Here is a 20,929-nt window from a genome sequence, read left to right on the forward strand (position 1 = left end):
ACCTGGCTCTGGCACCGCCTGAAGGACTGCTGGAGACGCTGCTGCCGGACGCGCCGTGTCTGTTTCAGCAATTTCCCCCAATGGGTGGGAAGGGTGGGGCCGGGAACCCCCTGGGGTGCCCCTCTTGTCAACCAATAAAAAAGTCAATATTTTCTCTATCCCTGTGACTGTCAGCAGATCAGTTTTGTCCCTTGACAGGAGCAGAGAATCAGTTTTGTGTAAGGACAACAGTATATGCTACAGTAATCCCAACTCTCCCATGGAGATCATAGAATCATAGAATCTTCATGGTTGGAAACGACATTTGAGATCATGGAGTCCAACCATTGTGCAGCAGGACAGCTATGACGTAGTCGCCATCACGGAAACTTGGTGGGCTGACTCGCACTCCCTGCGGGAGCACAGCGCTCATTCCCTGTGCACCTTGAATATCCAATGTCATATCCACGACCCTCATGGGCAAGTGGTCAGAGGAACGTCGTGGGCCAACTTGGCCAAGGGAGCCCCAAAACTGCGCCTGAACTTCTTCTTTGAAAGAGTCACGAAGCACGATCACCTAGCCAGGATCCTGCTAGCGGAGATGCCAGTCAGCAGCATAAGAGTCTGCGGAGCTACAGTTTCAGAGACCCAGGCTGGAGAATGAGACGCACCCTCACCAACCTCCTCCCAGCCTCCTGGCGTGTTCTGCAGGTACGGGAACCCAGAGGGACATCTCACCGCGGTATCACAAAGCTAAGCAAAGTGATCCTCCAGGCCTTCTGCATAGCAGCGCTCAGCAGGAGGAATTCCTGACCACTTCAGTGTTATGTCCTGAGGGTCATTTTCATAAGCGAGCCACTGCGGTGTTCCACTCTAGCCTGGTTGAGGTCGTTGTCCCTGTCCAGTTGCGATGCCCGTTATGCCAGTCTTCACTGTCAGGCCGATGTCAGGTTGCCCTCATAAAAAGCTAAAACACCCAAAATACTGGTGCTGGAATGTCAGCTGTGAGCACAAAGAGTTTTTCAGGCAGGAAAACCTCAGTTTTGTGAAACCGCTTTAGGCTTCTTCTAGTTAGACATGTTCACGTTTAGTAACTGGTAACTTGCTTATCCTTTCCGATGTTTCTGAACCCCACCCTTTTGCAGGGAAATCTGTGTATGAGGAGAAGAGTCTGTACACCCTGTTTGCTTGCGGAGCTGTAGCCTGCATCAGCCTGCACTCGTGGTTCTGCTCCCTTTTGGCAACACACAAACGTCTACAGCAGATGTAAATTAACTGGTGCCCATGTCACAGGCCTTTGGTGTCACGCAGGATGTGCCACCAAAGGTGTGCGACAGCCTTGACCCGCGTCAATGAGCATCAGGTCTTTGCACGCCTGAGGGAAGCACACGGCCTGATGGTTGCTGACAGCGCTCTTTAGGTTCTGTTGCGCTGCAGAGCTTCCAAGGAACAGCCGGGATCTGCAAAGCTTTCTAGAAATTGTCTTTGGATCTACTCTCGTACCTGGGATAATTTCCAATATGTCAAATAAGATCATGGCATGAGCTGAGGGTGCAGCATCTTCTAACGGTAACAGAAGTTGTCTATCCCTTAGGGTGGGGTGTAATGCACAAGGGCCCCCCCAGGCGCCCGTACAGAACAGATATGGGCCTCTGGAGATAGATGATGAGGGAACTAAGGATACTGACATGGCCCCATCCAGGGAGTTGCCAAAGCAGCCAGCTCCACGCATTAAGACTGCTTCTGTGAAGAGCAGGAGGAGGGCAATAGTCATAGGGGGGTCCATTCTGAGGGGAACTGAGGGTCCCATATGCAGGCCGGACCCCTCCCACAGGGAGCTCTGCTGCCTCCCTGGGGCCCGTGTTAAGGATATAGCCAGGAAGCTTCCTGGCCTGATACGGCCCTCAGATTATGACCCTCTTTTGATCTTACAGGCAGATAGCGAGGACCTGGAGAGTAGAAGTCTGAGGGCAATGAAGAAAGATTTCAGGGCCTCGGGACGGCTTGTCAAGGGTTCGGGAGCACAAATTGTGTTCTCCTCTGCCCTTCCAGCTTTGGGGACTGACGAATGGGTGAACAAGAAAATCGGACAGATCAACACCTGGCCCCGAAACTGGTGCTACGAGCAGGGCTTTGGGTTCAGCGATCATAGTTTGATCTGCAGGACACCGGGCCTGCTCGCTAAGAATGGGAAAAGCCTATCCCAAAAGGGGAAAAGGGGACTAGGCCGAGAGTTAGCAAGGCTCATGGACAGGGCTTTAAACTAGAATCGAAGGGGGAAGGGGATAAAACCAGGCCCGGTAGTAATGAGCCTAGGGATAAAGGACCAAGGATGGGGACGCAATCGGTAGCCCAGCTCAAGTGCATCTACACGAGTGCACGTAGCATGGGCAACAAACGGGATGAGCTGGAAGCCGTTGTGCGGCAGGAAAGCTATGATGTAGCTGCCATCACGGAAACGTGGTGGGATGACTGTCACGACTGGAATGCTGCGATGGATGGCTATAAGCTCTTCAGAAGGGATAGGCAAGGAAGGAGAGGCGGGGGTGTGGCTCTGTACGTCAGGGAGTGTTTTGATTGTATAGAGCTAGATTCCAGTGATGATAAAGTCGAGTGTTTATGGGTAAGGTTGAAGGGGAAGGGAAATAAGGGAGATGTTGTGCTGGGAGTATGCTATAGACCACCCGACCAGGATGAGGACACAGATGAAGTATTCTATAAGCGGCTGGCTGAAGCCTCGCAATCGCCAGCCCTTGTTCCGGTTGGGGACTTCAACCTGCCGGGTATCTGCTGGAAATATAACACAGCAGAGAGCAGGCAGGCTAGGAGGTTCCTCGAGTGCATGGAAGATAACTTCCTGACACAACTGGTACGTGAGCCTACCAGGGGAAGTGCCTTGCTAGACCTACTGTTGATAAACAGAGAAGGACTACTGGGAGATGTGGTGGTCGGAGGTCGTCTTGGGTTTAGTGATCATGAAATGGTCAAGTTTTCAATTCGTAGCGATGTAAGGAAGGGGCTTAGCAAAACCTCCACCTTGGACTTCTGGAGGGTGGACTTTGGCTTGTTCAGGACGCTGGTTGAGAGGGTCCCTTGGGAGACAGTCCTGAAGGGCAAAGGGGTCCAGGAAGGCTGGACACTCTTCAAGAAGGAAATCTTAAAGGCCCAGGAGCAGGCTGTCCCCAAGTGTCGCAAGTCTAAAGGGCGGGGAAAATGGCCAGTCTGGATGAATAAGGAACTTCTGATGGGACTTAGGAATGAAAGGAGGGTTTACCACCTCTGGAAGAAGGGACAGGCAACTCAGGAGGAGTACAGAGATCTCGTTAGGTTCTACAGAGAGAAAATTAGGAAGGCAAAAGCCCAGCTGGAGCTCAACTTGGCCACTAACATTAAGGACAACAAAAAAAGCTTTTATAAATACATCAGCAAAAAGAAAGCCAGGGAGAATCACCGTCCCTTACTGGATGCAGGGGGGAAAGTTGCAACCAAGGACGAGGAGAAGGCTGAGATACTTCATGCCTTCTTTGCCTCCGCCTTCAATAGTCACACCAGCTATCCCCAGGGTGTTCGACCGCCTGAGCTGGAAGGTAAGGATGGAGAGCAGAACAACCCACCCATAATCCAGGAGGAAGGAGTCGATGATCTGCTTCTGCACCTAGACGTACATAAGTCTAGGGGGCCGGATGGGATTCACCCAAGAGTACTCAGGGAGCTGGCGGGAGAGCTCACCAAGCCTCTCTCCATCATTTATCAACAATCCTGGTCAACAGGGCAGGTACCAGATGACTGGAGGGTGGCTAATGTGACACCCATCTACAAGAAGGGTCGGAAGGAGGATCCGGGGAACTAGAAGCCTATGAGCCTGACCTCGGTACCAGTGAAGATCATGGAGAGGATCATCTTGAGTGAGCTCTCACGGCAAGTGCAGGGCAGCCACGGAATCAGGGCCAGCCAGCATGGCTTTAGGAAAGGGAGGTCCTGCTTAACCAACCTGATCTCTATGACCATGTGAGCTGCCTGCTGGATGCGGGGAAGGCTGTGGACGTTGTCTCTCTGGACTTTGGTAAGGCCTTTGACACCGTCCCCCACAGCATTCTCCTGGAGAAGCTGGCGAATCGTGGCATAGACAAGTGTACTCTTTGCTGGGTTAAAAACTGGCTGGATGGCCGTGCCCAGAGAGTTGTGATTAGTGGGGTGAAATCCTCTTGGCGGCCGGTCACCAGTGGTGTCCCTCAGGGCTCAGTTTTGGGGCCAGTTTTGTTTAAAATCTTTATCAATGATCTGGATGAGGGGATTGAGTGCACCCTCGGTAGGTTTGCAGATGACACCAAGCTAGGTGGGAGTGTTGATCTGCTTGAGGGAAGGAAGGCTCTCCAGAGGGCCCTGGACAGGCTGGAGGGATGGGCCAAGGCCAATTGGATGAGGTTTAATAAGGCCAAGGGCCGGGTCCTGCATTTCGGTCACAACAACCCCAAGCAACGCTAGGGGCTTGGGGAAGAGTGGCTGGAAAGCTGCCCCGCAGAAAAGGACCTGGGGGTGCTGGTGGCCGGCCAGCTTAACATGAGCCAGCAGTGTGCCCAGGTGGCCAAGAAGGCCAACAGCATTCTGGCTTGTATGAGGAATAGCGTGGCCAGCAGGAGCAGGGAAGTGACCGTGCCTCTGTACTCGGCACTGGTGAGGCCTCACCTCGAGTGCTGTGTTCAGTTCGGGGCCCCTCTGTACAAGAGGGACCTTGAAGTGCTGGAGCGTGTCCAGAGGAGAGCTACCAGGCTGGTGAGGGGTCTGGAGACCAAGTCATATGAGGAGAGGCTGAGGGAGCTGGGCATGTTTAGTTTGGAGAAGAGGAGGCTGAGGGGAGACCTCATTGCCCTCCACAAGTCCCTGAAAGGAGGTTGGAGAGAGGTGGGTGTTGGCCTCTTCTCCCAGGTGAATAATGACAGGACCAGAGGAAATGGTCTGAAGCTGCGGCAGGGGAGGTTTAGATTAGATAGTAGGAAGAATTACTTCACTGAAAGAGTGGTCAGGCATTGGAATGACCTGCCCAGGGAGGTGGTTGAGTCACCATCCCTAGAGGTGTTTAAGAAACGCCTAGATTTGGCACTTCAGGGCATGCTCTAGTGGCAGAGATTGTAGGGGGTTTTTTTGTGTGTGTATGGTTGGACTCGATGATCTCAAAGGTCCCTTCCAACCATGAAGATTCTATGATTCTATGAGGTGCATATCAGAGCTCCCCATCCTTCTGCATCACCGTCAAAGTGCCCCCAGGGCCTTAGAGAACCATAGGTGGTGTTGGGTTGGAAGGGACCTTTAAATGCCATCTAGTCCCACCCCCCTGCAGTAAGCAGGGACATCTTCAACTAGATCAGGTTGCTCCGAGCCTCATGAAGTCCCTCCTTGAATGTCTCCAGGGATGGGGCCTCCACCACCTCTCTGGGCAACCTGGGCCAGTGTCTCACCACCCTCGTTGTAAAGAACTTCTTCCTAATGCCTAATCTAAACCTGCCCTGCTCTAGTTCTCTCTTCCTTAAGTGAAAGCAATCCCAGAGATGGGTTTGCTTTTGCCCGAGGCCGGACTAACCCAGACTGTCTTCCCTGACACACTCTTCATGTGCACTACGGGGACTTTATCCCCTTCTACGGTACGTGGAAGTTCTGATTGGGCAGGACCAGTCAATTATTAGATCCCCTGGTGTGAACTAGCCAGGTGCCCTTTGCTAACTGTGGCCCACATGGCCGGGCTCTGCAGCGTCTACGAGGTGGACGAGAGCTGCAAGAGCCCCCGGTGGGTGCCGGGCAGGCAGGCGGGCAGGGAGGACACTGGGGGTCCAGGGGAGAGCCGCACGGAGGGGGAGGTGGGTACCAAGGCAGGGGGCTGTCCCCGGCACTGCTGCTTGTGCCACCACAATGACCTGCTGAGGAACGTGGGCTATGTCGCCGGCTGCTTCTGGCACCACCGAGCCTCCCAGTGCCGGACGGGTGAGAGGAAGAAGGTGTCCAAGGTGATGGACCGCTTCTTCATGTGCGTCTTCTTCCTCATGGTCGTCCTCATGAGCGTGCTGGTCCTGGGCAATGCTGCATGATGGCCCTGTGTACTCACTGCCCCCAGGGACAGTGGTGGCCACCGGTGCCCCATGAGGGTGGCTCATCCTGAGCACCCCTTGGCCCTTCGTGGACCTGCAGGGTGGAAGATCCACCAGCGCCAGGGAAGAGGAGCCTGAGAGCGGGAACCTGACTCGGCCGGGGCTGCCCCAGCTGCAGGGTTGAGGGGTCACGGCCCCCCGAGCAGTTGTCTGGGTGGTGACATATAGATATAGAACCACAGAATGGTTTGGGTGGGAAGGGACCTTAAAGATCATCTCATTCCACCCCCCTGCCCTGGGCAGGGACACCTCCCACCAGCCCAGCTTGCTCCAAGCCCCGGCCAACCTGGCCTTGAACCCCTCCAGGGATGGGGCAGCCACAGCTTCTCTCGGCAACCTGGGCCAGGGGCTCACCGCCCTCACAGCCAAGAATTTCTGCCTCAGACCTCAGCTCAATCTCCCCTCTTGCAGTGGAAACCCCTTCCCCCTCGTCCCATGGCTCCCCTCCCTCATCCAGAGTCCCTCCCCAGCTTTGCTGGAGCCCCTTGAGGGACTGGAAGGGGCTCCAAGTTCTCCACGGAGCTTTCTTTCTCCAGCCTGAACGCCCCCAACTCTCTCAGCCTGTCCTCACAGCAGAGGGCCTCCAGCCCTCCCAGCATCTCCGGGACCTCCTCCGGACCACATATATATATATATATATACAGAGACACCTTCCGCTCCTCCTGTGTCCCCACCGGTGCCTGCCACCCTGCCTGGCCAGGGGCCGGGTCTGCTGCAGCCCCCCGAGACGCCACTCCAGTGTCCGGCAGCCCTGCTGAGGGTCCCAGGGGAGTAGGGCAGCCCCCACCCCGTCCCCTCCGGGTGCTGGCTGGGGCCAGGATGGTGCCCAGGAGGGACGGAGGGGTTTGGACCTTGACGCCTTTGGTGACAGAGTGCGGGGCTCGTGGAGCTCTGGGGCTGCTGCCCACCCAGGGCAGGGCAGGTCAGTGCTGGGGTCCACCATAGCACCCATGGCGGGTGTGGGGCAGCACTTGGGTGCCGCGGGTGGCTGGCAGGGTCCCACAGCAGCTGCAGGGCTCTCGCCGGGTTGAAGCGGGGGAATTTGAAGGGGAAGCTGCCGTTGGAGCCGCACAAGGGGAAGCCGCCACGTTCAGGGGCGGGTGCAGGTTGTTGCGCGGGTAGGGGACGGTGAGGGGTGCAGCCCTGCTGTGTGAGCGAACCGCACTTGGGTGCAGGCAGATGCTCAGCCAAACCCAAGTTAATGCTCTTGCATGAGGCCGTCAGCGAGAGCTCAGCACCAAAACCAAAAACCAGCCCTGTTTCGGCTGGAGATCGGGCTGGTAAGTGGCTGAAACAGCCTGAACGCAGCAGAAAACCCGACTACGACTCAACCCCTCGATGCTCTAAACACCCGCAGCCATCGGGTCTGTGGAGCTCCCCCTGCCCAGGTGGGGACTGTCCCCTGGAGCAGGGACCCCTCTCAAGGGGACCCCTCGAGGCTGAGAGACACCGTACCTTTGCATACCTGTGACATTTAAGATACATATGGGAAACCGACGTCATGACCTTTGTATCCCACCCAAACCCCGCGTGCGGTAAATAGCGGAGCATTTCCTGCCGATCCATCCGGGCTTACGGAATATCTCACCCCCCTGCATTTACTGATCCGTCCTCAATAAAATAACGACTCCATCAGCTCTGGCTGAGTGACCTCTGGCTCTTCTCCTGCGACAGCGACGGCGGCTGGTCCGCGCTCACCCTGCCCGACAGCCTGTGCCGGGGGGGGCTGGGCCCCTCGTCCCCATCCCTGCCCCACACCCCACAGACTGGCTGTCGGAGGCCTCGGGGCTCATGCCATCTTGTCACCGGTGGAGGGGACTGATCAGCTGGTGGGGAGGGGGACGGTGGCCAAACCCGGGGGGACACCCGTGGGTGATGGGGGAACCTGGGGATGAGAGCCGGAGGCGCTGGGGCAGCCGGAACAGGGTGCGGGGGACACGGAGTGCCCTCGGGCTGGCTGGGATGGCGCACAGACGCTGGCAGCAGGGATGGCCGTAGCGAGGGGAGCGCGGGGGGGCAGCAGCACCGCCCCCGGCTGAGTGCAGGGACCCGGCTGGGGGGACATGGCGAGGGGAAGGAGCCGCTGTCCCCGCGGGGAGCCCCGGGGCGAGGAGGGAGCCCGGCCAGGGCAGCCCCAGCGGCCGAGGAGGAAGGCAAAGGGGCCAGGCAGCATGGAAAGCGCAGGGCAGCGGGGACGGGGGTCCCACCGAGACCCCAGCCCTGCGCCAACTCCGCTCAGGGGTGTAAGAAAGGCAGGTGTTGCTTTTGCAGAGGAGAAAAGCCGTTTCCATCAGAGGTGACACGATAAGGGAATGACTGAGACAAAGAGGCTCCAGCAAAGGCTTGTAGAACATCTCTTATCACACAGACAAAAGGACAAAGTGATTCCTACTGGATTAGTGTCTGGAAGGGTAGTCATACATTTAACCAGGGCTAATGACATGGAGCAATTTTTTTGTTACCAAAAAGGAAGGAAATAAACTAGTCAGATAATCTCTTTAGGTGTAGCATAAAGAGAAGCAAACAGCGGCAGGACATGCGGGAAGAATTTTAGGCGCCTCGCACAGACCGTGAACCCTGGAGTACCCAACCAACGGGAAAGAGGGGAGGGAAAAATTGGGCCGGGATTAGGAAATAAAAAGGTGTGGTGTTTCAAGAACGGAAAGTGTGCCTACTTGCTAGGTCACCCGCTCTTGCAAGAGCGTGAACGAAAATGTGCCTCCCAGAGGATTCTGCCTGAGCCTATTTCATTCGGACCGGAACTTATTTCTCACAATTTGGGGGCTCGTCCGGGAGCAGAAGTCATCTTCTTGGGAGTCCGTGTTGCTGAAGGACGGGAAGACGCGTCCCGTTGTTTTCAACGGTCTCGTGGATCGTCGCAGGGATTCCGGGAGGAATCGACTAAGATCTCGAGACCCAGTTGTACAGCAGACTCTGTGAACCACAGGGGGAAAAGGGATAGGTGCAGTCGGCACAGAGAGTACGACCAGGCAACTCCGTGCACGGACCAAGGTAAGAAAAATCGGACCGTTAAAGTATTGCCTTGGTGGTCGGGACATTCTAAGAGACTTGTGTGTGAGTGACTGAGACGTACTGCGGTACGAAGCGAGTGTGGAGTCGGGGTCCGCGGTTCTGTAGTCCCGCGAGGGGCGCAGCCGGAGAAGGACGAAGCGAAAGGAAGGGGTGTAAGAAAAGTCTCTGTTCAGAATGGGAAATAAGGATTCTAGGCCTAGGGATGAAAAAGGGGATACTAAGAAAGACCCCGGGAACATTGCCCCAGACAGTCCTTTAGGGGAGAATGCTGAGGTTTCGGAATGATTCTTCTTGTACAAGGGATAAAGATAAAAAGAAAATGATTTGTTTTGTTCGGACCGCATACCGGAGGAGCCGGGGGCGGACGGGGGGGCCGTGGACATCCTGGGAAGGGTCTCAGGGGTGTCCTAGGGGTCCTGTGTCTGTCTTAGAGGATCCCAGAGGTGTCCCAGGTGGGACACGTTTGCATTTGCATTTGAATTTGTTTGGACCAAAGAACCCATAAGACCTCCTAGTGTATTTTGGCCCAAATTTGGATCTGATGAAGACTGGGTCTGTCAGACTTTAAACATGTATGTGAATAATAAGGACTAATAAGGAAGTTGAAGAAGGTGAATATGTTTTTTGCTGGGTCAAGATGAATAGATTCAGGAACGCCCAAATCCATTTTATATGTTCGCAGCCCAGACCGTCGGTGATGTTTCAATCGACAAAGAAATTGAATCCCCGAAGTGGGACCCCTTAGGCTGTTACTTGGGGGCGAGGGAGAGGGGTGAATAACAGGGGACGAGGACTGCCCCGACCGCTCCTACCAGCAGCTCGAGGTTCACCGGTAGGGTGTTATCATTGTGGGATTTACAGAATCCCCTAATTTGCTTGGCAAGTGTTAGAACAAGTGCTTGAACAATCCAGCCCTCCATCGGGAGTAGCCCTGCTTCAGTATGTGGATGATTATTGGTATCTGGGGAGGAAGAAGGCAGGGTAAAAGAAGCCACGAATGAGTTACTGAGCTTTTTGGGACAGTAAGGTTTGAGGGTCTCAAAAAAAAAAAATAAAAAAAATTGCAATAGGTGGAAACAGAAGTGAAGTACTTGGGACATGTAGTCAGTGAAGGGAGTCGAAAAAATAAATCCTATAAATCCTGAGAGGATCAAAGGAATAGTAGACTTACCTCTGCCAAAGACCAAGAGGGAACTGAGAAAATTTTGGGGGCTGACTGGGTACTGTAGACTGTGGATAGAGGAGTATGCTCAAAAGACTAAAGGACTATATTCCAAACTGTTAGCTGAAGATCCGAATGTATTGGTTTGGACAGAAGAAGAGGAGGATTTAGTGTAAGATTGAAAACAGAGCCTAATCAGAGCTCCAGTTTTAGCCTTATCTTCTTTGAAGAAATCTTTTCAACTATTTGTAACTGTAGACAAAGGGGCTGCGTTAGGAACTCAAGAGTGGGGGGGGATAAGCGGCAGCCAGTGGCCTGTTCATCTAAACTCTCAGATCTGGTCTCCTGAGGGTGGCCAGGGGAATGATAGAAGTTAGCACCCCTCACCAAGTAAAAATCATTTTAGCCCAAACCACGGGAAAACGGCTAACCAATTCAAGAATACTGAAGTATGAAGGAATTTTAATTGAAAAGGATGATTTGATTTTAACTACCCGCCCTTGCCTTAACCCAGTGAGCTTTTTGTGAAAAAAATAGAGGCAAAGGATGAAGAACTTACACACGAATGCATAGATGTAATTGAGTACCAGACTAGGACACGATCTGACTTAAGGGAAGAACCCCTATCTGGGGGTCTTCATTTGTTCGTAGACGGTCCTTCAAGAGGGATAGAAGGAGAGAGGTGTAATGGCTATGCGGTGGTGCATGGAGTGAGTCGACTGTGGAATGTGGATAATGAGGTGAAGTCTCTGTGCTCAAAGAGCAATTAAGACTGGCTTTGCTATCTCTTGTGCAACCCAGGGGAGTGAAGGCTTGTCTGGCTATCACAGGCTACATAAATGACGGGGTAGTCTTGGGGAGCCAGGACAGCCCTGCTTTTCATCAGCAGAGACAGTAAAATCAAGAGACCTCGTGTAGCTCTTTGTTTCCTTGAGAGGCTGCCATGTCTGGTAATTGACCTTTGCCTCCTTACCTGTGAAATGCATATTAAAGTTGACGCCCCTGTATATGCTAATGAAGCTTTTAGAGATCATGCTAAACATATATGACTACAGCACTCGTCTCTCCACCCCAATCATACTACACGTCACCTAGGGGAGGGAAACCTTGTAAGTCTGGGGATAAAAGGATGGAGAAAATGACTGTTAAATTGGGAGAGAAGAAACTTGATACGTGACGGACCAGTCGACGGGCTGTGTTCTCTCCCTCCGCCCCAGGCAGGGACGCCTTTCTGGGTAAGCGCTGCGCCTTTCACCCTCTGGTGAATGTTACCCCGGGTTGCTGTACTATCATTATTTTTGCTAGCAATGTTAACCTGAAGTAATTAGCGCTATTGTAGTTAGTGAATTTATCAACGGCAATCTCAAGTCTGTTCTGTCGCTCTCAATAAAACAACTAATTTCGATTATTTGTGAATCTGATTCAGTGAAAGTCCTGTGGTGGGACTCTGATAGTAAATCAGTGAAAGTCCGGGACTCTGACAGACAAATATGGAAACTACAGCCCTTTTTACGCGACACCAACAAGTAAAAGCATCTGAAAAATTACCTAGTGCACGGTCCGCTCAAATATGTGAGATGTATACCTTAAACCAGGCACTTAAATTAACTGGAGAAAGGAGAAGGAACAATATACACAGAGTCTCGCTATGCCTTTGGGGTAGTGCATACCTTTGGTAAAATTTGGGAAGAACGAGGACTAATAAACAGCAAAGGGAAAGAACTTTTACACAAAGAACTTACACAGCAGGTGTTAGCTAATATATTAATACCAAGTGAAATAGCAGCTTTACATGTTAAAGGTCACCAGAGAGACAATTCATTACCGCAAGGGGAAACAGATTAGCGGACAAGGTGGCAAAAGAGGCAGCCTTGGGGCAGGAGAAGCAATGACAGAAGCAGGGGCAGTGGAGAAAGGTGGTAAATGGATTCTGCCTGACGGAAGGGAAATGGTCAACAAACAATGAGAGAAACAGTGACAGTGTTACAACAGGGAAGCCATTGGGGAACGCATGCAACGTGCGAATAGTTTTGTGGAAGTACAGGTGCTTTGGCATATACACAATAGCCAAACAAATTTGTGAGGGATGTGCTATTTGTAAGAAAGTAAACAAGAAAGCCTTGAGAAAGCAATCTTTGGGAGGAGGAGAGCCCGGCTTGAGACCATTCCAAAGTATACAGGTAGACTTCAGTGAACTACCACCAACAGGCAGGCGAAAAGATCTTTTAGTCCTAGTGGACCGTCTTACTGGATGGGTGGAAGCCTACCCCTTGGCGTCAGCTACTGCAGCAGGGGTAATTAAGATAATACTCGAACAGATTATTCCCAGATACGGGTTAGTGGAGAATAGAAACTCAGATCGCGGCAGTCATTTTATCTAAAATCCTTCAAGGAATTCTGGAAAGTTTAGGGATGGTGTGGGAATTTCATATCCCCTAGCATCCCCCGTCATCAGGAAAAGTTGAGGATGAACCAGACCATTAAGAGACAATTCAGTAAGAGACAATTGTCGAAATTACCACGGACTAAATGTTTACCCATAGCATTGTTGAGGATCCAGGCTTCTAGAAAAGATACAGGTCTCTCGCCCTATGAGACGCTTTTTGGACTACCTTATATGGGTAACAGAGAAGACTTGCCCACTTTTGAAACTAAAGATATGTTTCTTAAGAACCGTATACTGGGGTTGTCGTCTTCTTTCTCTCTCCTCAGAAATAAAGGATTTCTTGCTCAAACTCTGCCGTTGGAATTTGTCGTCCATCCGTATAAACCAGGGGACTGGGTACTAGTCAAATCCTGGACGGAGAGTAAGCTACAACCGGAGTGGGAAGGACCATTCCAAGTCCTCCTCACTACTGAAACCGCAGTAAGGGCAGCAGAAAAAGGATGGGCTCACTACACTCAGCAAAAAGGAGCAGTTGAACCCCCGCCAACAGATCCGGTAGAACGGTGGACTGTACATTCTACTGACAGCCCACTGCGAGTAACCCTAAAGAGACAATAAGCCGTGGGTTGGGGCGGGATGATCCAGTTGGGAGACATAAATCTGTGCATGCCATGAATTTTAAGAAGCGTTTTGCGATGATACTGGTCATAGGGGCGGTGTTGAGCTTCCCACTAGGAAGCTGGAGTGTACACCTAGATCACCTACGAAGTGCACACCCAGATTACCCGGTTAGGCTTATCATAAATATCACTAAAGGAGATACCCCACAGACTGTACGCTTTGATGCCTGTCAAGTACTGAAGTGTGGGAAGCTAGAGGCCCAAAGACGGTTGAGTGGTGAAAACAGTTACCTGTTCCCAGAAATTTGGAGGGTCGCAGAGGGATATCAGGAGGCTGCACCTTGTGATCGATGGAGTGAAGCGTGGTGGACCACCCAAATTGGAGGGTGGGCCATTGATGACAAGTGGTTCAAGTCTTCTTATTATTACCCTCTCAAAAAGAAAATACATTTTTACAAAGGATCACCTTCCCCAGAGCGTGGCCTTTTTGAATGGACTCCTCGGTTGATAACTATAACCCAGAGGGACGATACAGCTAACCTGAGGTATGGAATAGGAGCAGATGTGTCTGGAAGAGAGCCAAGGGGAAGATTTAGAATAGACCTACTGGAAAATAGCAGTTAAGCAGAAGGGACAGCTATGACTACTAAAACTCCCAGTAATACAACAGTGGGAACCACTGAATGATCCAGCTTTGGTAACGGTTGCTGAGATTACAGATCTTAGACAAACATTTGAGATTGAGACAGGGTACGGTGAGACGAATGCTTGGGTAGAATGGGTAAAATATACTGTTAATAGTTTGAACCAAAGCAATTGCTCTGCTTGTGCCTCAGGAAGGCCCACAGCACAGATTGTCCCTTTTCCCTTAGGGTGGACGAAAGATTCCCTAGGGATGTGGTGTATGATAGCATTATACCAAGAAAGGACGGCCTGGGGAAACGAGGCTTGTCATTCACTTTCCTTACTGTTTCCTGCCTTGGAATCTAGAGATGTTAAAGTGCCACCAGCATTTTCCACAGCAATTGGTAACCATCCAGCGTGCCTCTCACGGCAGGGTGTGAATGCTACCAAACCTGGGGGGGGATTTACCCTGTGCACTGAAACTCTGAATGGGACCAAGGATGTAAAAGGAAACTACTCAGCGATACGAGTGCCTTGGGTGGATCTCTGGTGGTATTGTGGAGGGAAGACCTTGCGATCTGTGTTGCCGGCTAACTGGAAAGGTACATGTGGAATGGTACAATTGGCAATACCATTCACCCTAGCATTTGAAAAAGGAACAGGAACCCTGAGCTCAGGCAGTAGAGTAGAAAGAAGTGTGGGTGTATCCTTTGATGAACGGATATATATAGATCCCATTGGAGTCCCTAGAGGAGTCCCAGATGAACACAAAGCAAGGAATCAGACAGGAGCAGGATTCGAGTCTGTCTTTTTCTGGTGGATAACTATAAGCAAAAATGTAGATTGGATAAATTATATGTACTATAACCAGCAAAGGTTTATTAATTATACCAGAGATGCTTTGAAAGGAATAGCTGAACGATTGGATGCAACCAGCGGATGGCATGGGAAAATAGGATTGCCCCGGACGTGATCTTAGCAGAGAAGGGAGGTGTGTGTGTAATGTTAGGGAACCGGTGCTGCACCTTCATCCCCAACAATACAGCTCCAGATGGTGCTATAACTAAAGCCCTTCAAGGGCTCACCAGTCTAGCTGATGAGTTAGCTGAGAACTCTGGAATAGACACCTCACTGACAAGTTGGCTGGATTCCCGGTTTGGGAAACGGAAAGGTATGGTGGTATCAATATTGACTTCTCTTATAACGGTAGCGGGAATGTTAGCGGCTGTCGGACGCTGTATCATTCCCTGTGTGCGAGGATTAGTTCAACGATTAATTGAAACTGCCCTCACGAAACGAATGGAAGTAGACCCTCCCCCATACCCTGGGAAAATGCTTCATCTAGAAGACAATAAAAACTGTCGAGAAGAAGAAGAATGTAACATCACGCTGTCGGCTCCAGAGGCCTCATATGGAACCATGCCCTGGAAATGCAAAAGACAATAAGATTATGAGAAAGGAAAGGGGGAAATTGTAAGAAAGGCAGGTGTTGCTTTTGCAGAGGAGAAAAGCCGTTTCCATCAGAGGTGACACGGTAAGGGAATGACTGAGACAAAGAGGCTCCAGCAAAGGCTTGTAGAACATCTCTTATCACACAGACAAAAGGACAAAGTGATTCCTACTGGATTAGCGTCTGGAAGGGTAGTCATACATTTAACCAGGGCTAATGACATGGAGCAATTTTTTTGTTACCAAAAAGGAAGGAAATAAACTAGTCAGATAATCTCTTTAGGTGTAGCATGAAGAGAAGCAAACAGCGGCAGGACATGCGGGAAGAATTTTAGGCGCCTCGCACAGACCGTGAACCCTGGAGTACCCAACCAACGGGAAAGAGGAGAGGGAAAAATTGGGCCGGGATTAGGAAATAAAAAGGTGTGGTGTTTCAAGAACGGAAAGTGTGCCTACTTGCTAGGTCACCCGCTCTTGCAAGAGCGTGAATGAAAATGTGCCTCCCAGAGGATTCTGCCTGAGCCTATTTCATTAGGACCGGAACTTATTTCTCACAGGGGGGTCCCAGCAGGGCCCCCAGGCACAGCCAGGTCCCGGCAGCGGCAGGGGGGTCCCCAGCCCCATCTCAGCCCCCGTCCGGCGGGGACGGGCTCAGCCACAGCTGGGGAGAGAGGGCGGGGGCTGCGGGGGCCACCAGGCAGTGCCGGGGGGGGGGCGGCTCCCAGGTCTCTCCCGGCTCCCTTCGAGGCAGCATCACCCAGGCGGGTTGTGCTGAGGCCGGCACAAGCCCGGGCAGCGGCGGGGAAGCGCAGCTCGCCCGCGGGCACCCGCAGCTCGGCCGCAGCTGGCGCGAGGGCGGGGGGCGAGGCGGGGGCGGGGCCTGCAGCCGCCGCGGCCAGACCCCACCCCCGTCAAAGGCGGCCCCGGGGAGGGCGGCGAGCGGGAGCGGGAGCGGGAGCGGGGCGAGCAGCCAGGGCGCGGGAGGTCACGCGAGAGTTGAGCTCGCGCGGGATTTCGCGCGGGAGTTGAGCTCGCGCGGGACGCCGAGGCAGGGCGAGGCGGGGGAGCTCAGCCATGGCCTGTGCCCGAAAGGCGCAGCCTCCCGCGTGTTGCGCACTTTCCAGAGGAGACGCGGCCACGCAGACAGAGCCCCCCTGGACGCCTGCAGCCCCCCCGGGCTGTGTCTGCAGGGAGCGCCTTCACCTCTGCCGGGTAGCGGAGGGTAGAAGGGATGCCGGGTGCGTGAGGTGCGAGCAGGCGGCTGATCCGCTCGGCCTGGCGGCAGAGGTCAAAGAGGGAGCAGAAAGGCTGCGGAGCGTCAGGGAGAGGGCAGAGCAGCAGAGAGTTGGGGTTGTTCAGCCTGGAGAAGAGAAGGCTGCGGGGAGACCTTATTAATGTTTACAAGTATCTGAAGGGTGGGCTGAAGGAGGATGGAGGCAGACTCTTTTCAGTGGCTGCCAGTAAGAGGACGAGGGGTAACGGGCACAAGCTGGAACAGAGGAAGTTCCGATCAAACATGAGGAAAAACTTCTTCACGGTGAGGGTGAGAGCGCACTGGAAGAGGCTGCCCAGGGAGGTTGTGGAGTCTCCTTCTCTGGAGACTTTCAAGACGTGCCTGGCTGCAGTCTTGAGTAGTGTGCTGTGGGCAATGCTGCTTTAGCAGGGGAGTTGGATAGATGATCTCTAGAGGTCCCTTCCAACTCTGAAATTCTGTGATTCGATGAAACGTTCAGCCTGGAGAAGAGAAGAGAAGGCTCCGCGGAGACCTTGGAGCCCCTTCCAGTCCCTCAAGGGGCTCCAGGAAAGCTGGGGAGGGACTCTGGATGAGGGAGGGGAGCCACGGGACGAGGGGGAAGGGTTTTCCACTGCAAGAGGGGAGACTGAGCTGAGATCTCAGGCAGAAATTCTTGGCTGTGAGGGCGGTGAGCCCCTGGCCCAGGTTGCCCAGAGAAGCTGTGGCTGCCCCATCCCTGGAGGGGTTCAAGGCCAGGTTGGCCGGGGCTTGGAGCAAGCTGGGCTGGTGGGAGGTGTCCCTGCCCAGGGCAGGGGGTGGCACTGGGTGGGCTTTAAGGTCCATTCCTACCCAAACCATGCCCTGAAGGGGTGGGGCCCTTCTCCCTCTCCTTTTCTCCCTCTCCTTTTCTCCCTCTCCTTTTCTCCCTCTCCTTTTCTCCCTCTCCTTTTCTCCCTCTCCTTTTCTCCCTCTCCTTTTCTCCCTCTCCTTTTCTCCCTCTCCTTTTCTCCCTCTCCTTTTCTCCCTCTCCTTTTCTCCCTTTCTCCCTCTCCTGCTCGTTATGCTTTGAGAAACCCACCACAATTTATTGTCCTTTAGACAACTACTCTCTCACCCGATGACCCCTCCCCAACCGGGAAGGGGAATTGGGGAAAAACAAGGACCCAGGAGGACACTGGGGAGCTACATCGCGGTTCTGTGGTGGTGACTCGGAGCACTGCAGCCACACTGGAGTCCGTGCCATGGGCGCTCTGATGCCTTGTCTCCCCTGGGCCCTCTCATCCTGATCATGACAGGGCTCAGCATATTCTCATCTCTGCTGCAGAGCAAGCGGCTTCAGGTAGGTGACTGTTGCACCACACTGTGCTGCACCACACTGTGCTGCGGCGTGGGGTGGCGAGGGATGGCGTGGAGTGGTGTGGGTGGCTGTGGTGTGGGACTGGTTGGGGCTCCCATCTCACCCAGCTCTGGGGACCTTGCAGAAGTGAAGAAGAAGAAGAAGCGTCGGACAAGGAAGACAAGAGCCCGGCCAGAGAAGCAGAGCGGTGAGTGGCCCCAGCACCGAGCACCCTGCAAATGTCCTACACCCCACGGCAGCCCTGAGCCGGGGCTGTGCCGGCAGCTGCTGGCCGCTCACTCTGTCTCCTCCCTCCGCAGCTTCTCAGACAGTGGATGGAGGAGTGGAGAAATCCCATTCGAAGCAGGAGAAGCGGTGAGTGTGGGGGAGACCCCAGATGCTGCCCCAGACCCTCACCCCGTGCCCTGCCCCTGCCTGCACTGGGCAGCCCTGCCCACCGGCCAAGGAGGGGTGCTGCCTGCGGGTTCTTCTGGGGTCTGGGGTGCAGCGGGGTCTCTTTCTCCTCCTCTGCAGGGCGAGTGCGGAGGCCTTGAACAGGAAGCCCCTCTCCCCATGGGCCCTGCTGGCCACCATGAACCCAATGACAGACAGAGGCTGCTCTTCCTTCAGCTCCCTCTACCCTTCCCGGAGGCCTGTCCTGGTGGGATGGCGGAGCTGGCAGCACTCGACTACTCAGGACCCCGCCATCCCCCCAGGGCTGTCAAGGGGAGGGTGCAGGAGCCAGGGCCAGCCCTGTGCCGGGAGTCCCCACTGGAACTGCCAACAAGGACCACGCAAGAGGTCTACTTGACCTCTTGCGCATTTTCAGGTCGTGGGGGGAGAGGCAGCAGCGCGGCGAGCCCATGGCCAGACTGCCATGGCCAGACAGTCCATGGCCAGAGCTGGCTGCCGGCCGCGCTGCATCTGCTTCAGAAATTTCCCCTAATGGCTGGGAGGTGTGGGGCTGGGAACCCCCTGGGGTGCCCCTCTTGTCAACCAATAAAAAAGTCAATATTTTCTCTATCCCTGTGACTGTCAGCAGATCAGTTTTGTCCCTTGACAGGAGCAGAGAATCAGTTTTGTGTAATGACAACAGTATGTGCTACAGTAATGCCGACTCTCTTGTGGAGATGGGGGGGCCCTTGCCCCTTGTGCATTACACCCCACCTGAAGAGAGAGACAATGTCTATTATTGCGTTTAGTATCTTTATCAGATCATCTGTTATTATGTGTAACAATAATGCACCCTCAGTGAGTTTGCAGATGACACCAAGCTAGGAGGGAGTGTTGATCTGCTTGAGGGAAGGAAGGCTCTCCAGAGGGCCCTGGACAGGCTGGAGGGATGGGCCAAGGCCAATTGGATGAGGTTTAATAAGGCCAAGGGCCGGGTCCTGCATTTTGGTCACAACAACCCCAAGCAACGCCAGGGGCTTGGGGAAGAGTGGCTGGAAAGCTGCCCCGCAGAAAAGGACCTGGGGGTGCTGGTGGCCGGCCAGCTTAACATGAGCCAGTCCTCCCCCAAATGAGCTGGGATCACTGGAAACTGGCTCAGCTCTCTCCAACCCCCCCAAAGCAGCACAGCCCTCCCCAAAATGAGCTGGGACCGCTGGCATCCAGCTCGACCCTGCCCAGCCCCCCCAGACCAGCGCAACCCCCCAAAGGCAGCCCAGCCCTCGGGACCCTTGCAGAGGCCGCCAGGCTGGGGCCCAGGGGGCGGGTCGGGGGTGTCGCATGGAAAGGGGCAAAGCGGTTTTGGCAGAAAAGGAACCCCCTTGTGTTCTAACACTCCTCACCGAGGTGGGAGGCCAGGTGCGGCTGGGTTTAAATCCTGAGGGATGCCCAATTCAGCACTATCAGCCCAATGGCATTTAATGTGTATTAAAGTGTTACGATTTGGATACACTACTAGTGGACTGCACCTTCCGTCTAGTCGTGCTCATGAACTAGCACGGCCACTCTCGAGTCTTTGGTCGCGTTCGGTGAGAAACCAAAAGAACGAGCTACTTAAAAAAAAAAGTGCAGTTTATTTAAGCAACAGATAGATAGGTTCTTAGGGCAGCCGGTGATAAATACACTGTCTGCAAAGCACGTGCAAATGAAAGTATTGTTACATCTACAAAACGCGGGACAAAGTTCTAACGATACAGCCTGGCTATACATGTAGAAAAGAGAGTCTCTAGAGAAATTTCTGAGTTTCCCGAGGAAGCCCTCGGTATAATCTAGGTCTTACCCAAAGGCGTCCCTGTGGGGGGGAAGAGAGGCTCAGCCCGTCGCCTGCTCCCAGAAGCCAGTGATGGAATTCTTTGCGATGGTGTCTTCCCTGGGTATCCCCCCTCTCTCGGGCTGTTTTTCTACTATTTGTTATCTTCGAGGTGGAGTTTGAGTGACTTTAGTCATACATACTTTTACCATGAGTGGTGTAAATTTTTCTCGCTTCACAATTAAAGGTCTAGTTTACGAGAAGCTCAGGGCGCAGGCTCAAGAAGGAGCGGTCGCACCTTGGAGGCGGGTAGCCTTCGGGGTGGAGGTGTGTTTTGGTATTATAATGACATTCTAATGAGCAAAGTTCGCACAAAGGACAGCATTTCATCAAAATTTGGCAAAATGTTGGCTCCGAGTATGGAGCGGGCAGCTAATTGGCAGCTTATCTGTTTCCTGGTATCATCCCATTCCCGTATCCGCTATACATCCTAAGGTAAAGCCGCGGAATAATTGCATCCCGTCCCGTACCTCATGTAGCTTATCAGGGAACCACAGGTGTTGTATTCTTCATGCCAGCTGCGGCTGTTTTCTCCCTCAGAAGCCTCTTGATTTTCTACTTTTCCTTCCTGTGTGAACAATGCTGTACTTTTGTGTTTTTAGCCAATGTAGTATTTATTCCACAGGGGGGCAGCGAGGTCTGTCCCCGTCCCCGTCCCCCACCCTCTGCCCTCGGCAGGAGGAGAGGGACCAGGTCCTCACCTCCT

The 20,929-nt window shown here is 53.4% G+C and overlaps 1 protein-coding gene across 1 annotated transcript in view; it reads left to right on the plus strand.

Moving 5' to 3' along the window:
* Positions 1–5,907: 5,907 nt before the first annotated feature.
* LOC128901080 (neuronal acetylcholine receptor subunit alpha-7-like) overlaps positions 5,908–20,929 on the plus strand; it is a gene marked incomplete at its 3' end in the record, with an annotated part of 90,684 nt that continues 75,662 nt past the window's right edge. The window contains exon 1 of the mRNA XM_054182861.1: positions 5,908–5,955. Coding sequence (XP_054038836.1) covers positions 5,908–5,955 — 48 coding nt within the window. The remainder of the gene's footprint in view (positions 5,956–20,929) is intronic.

This window comes from Rissa tridactyla, chromosome 1 (genome assembly GCF_028500815.1).
Source record: "Rissa tridactyla isolate bRisTri1 chromosome 1, bRisTri1.patW.cur.20221130, whole genome shotgun sequence".
Classification (NCBI taxonomy): domain Eukaryota; kingdom Metazoa; phylum Chordata; class Aves; order Charadriiformes; family Laridae; genus Rissa; species Rissa tridactyla.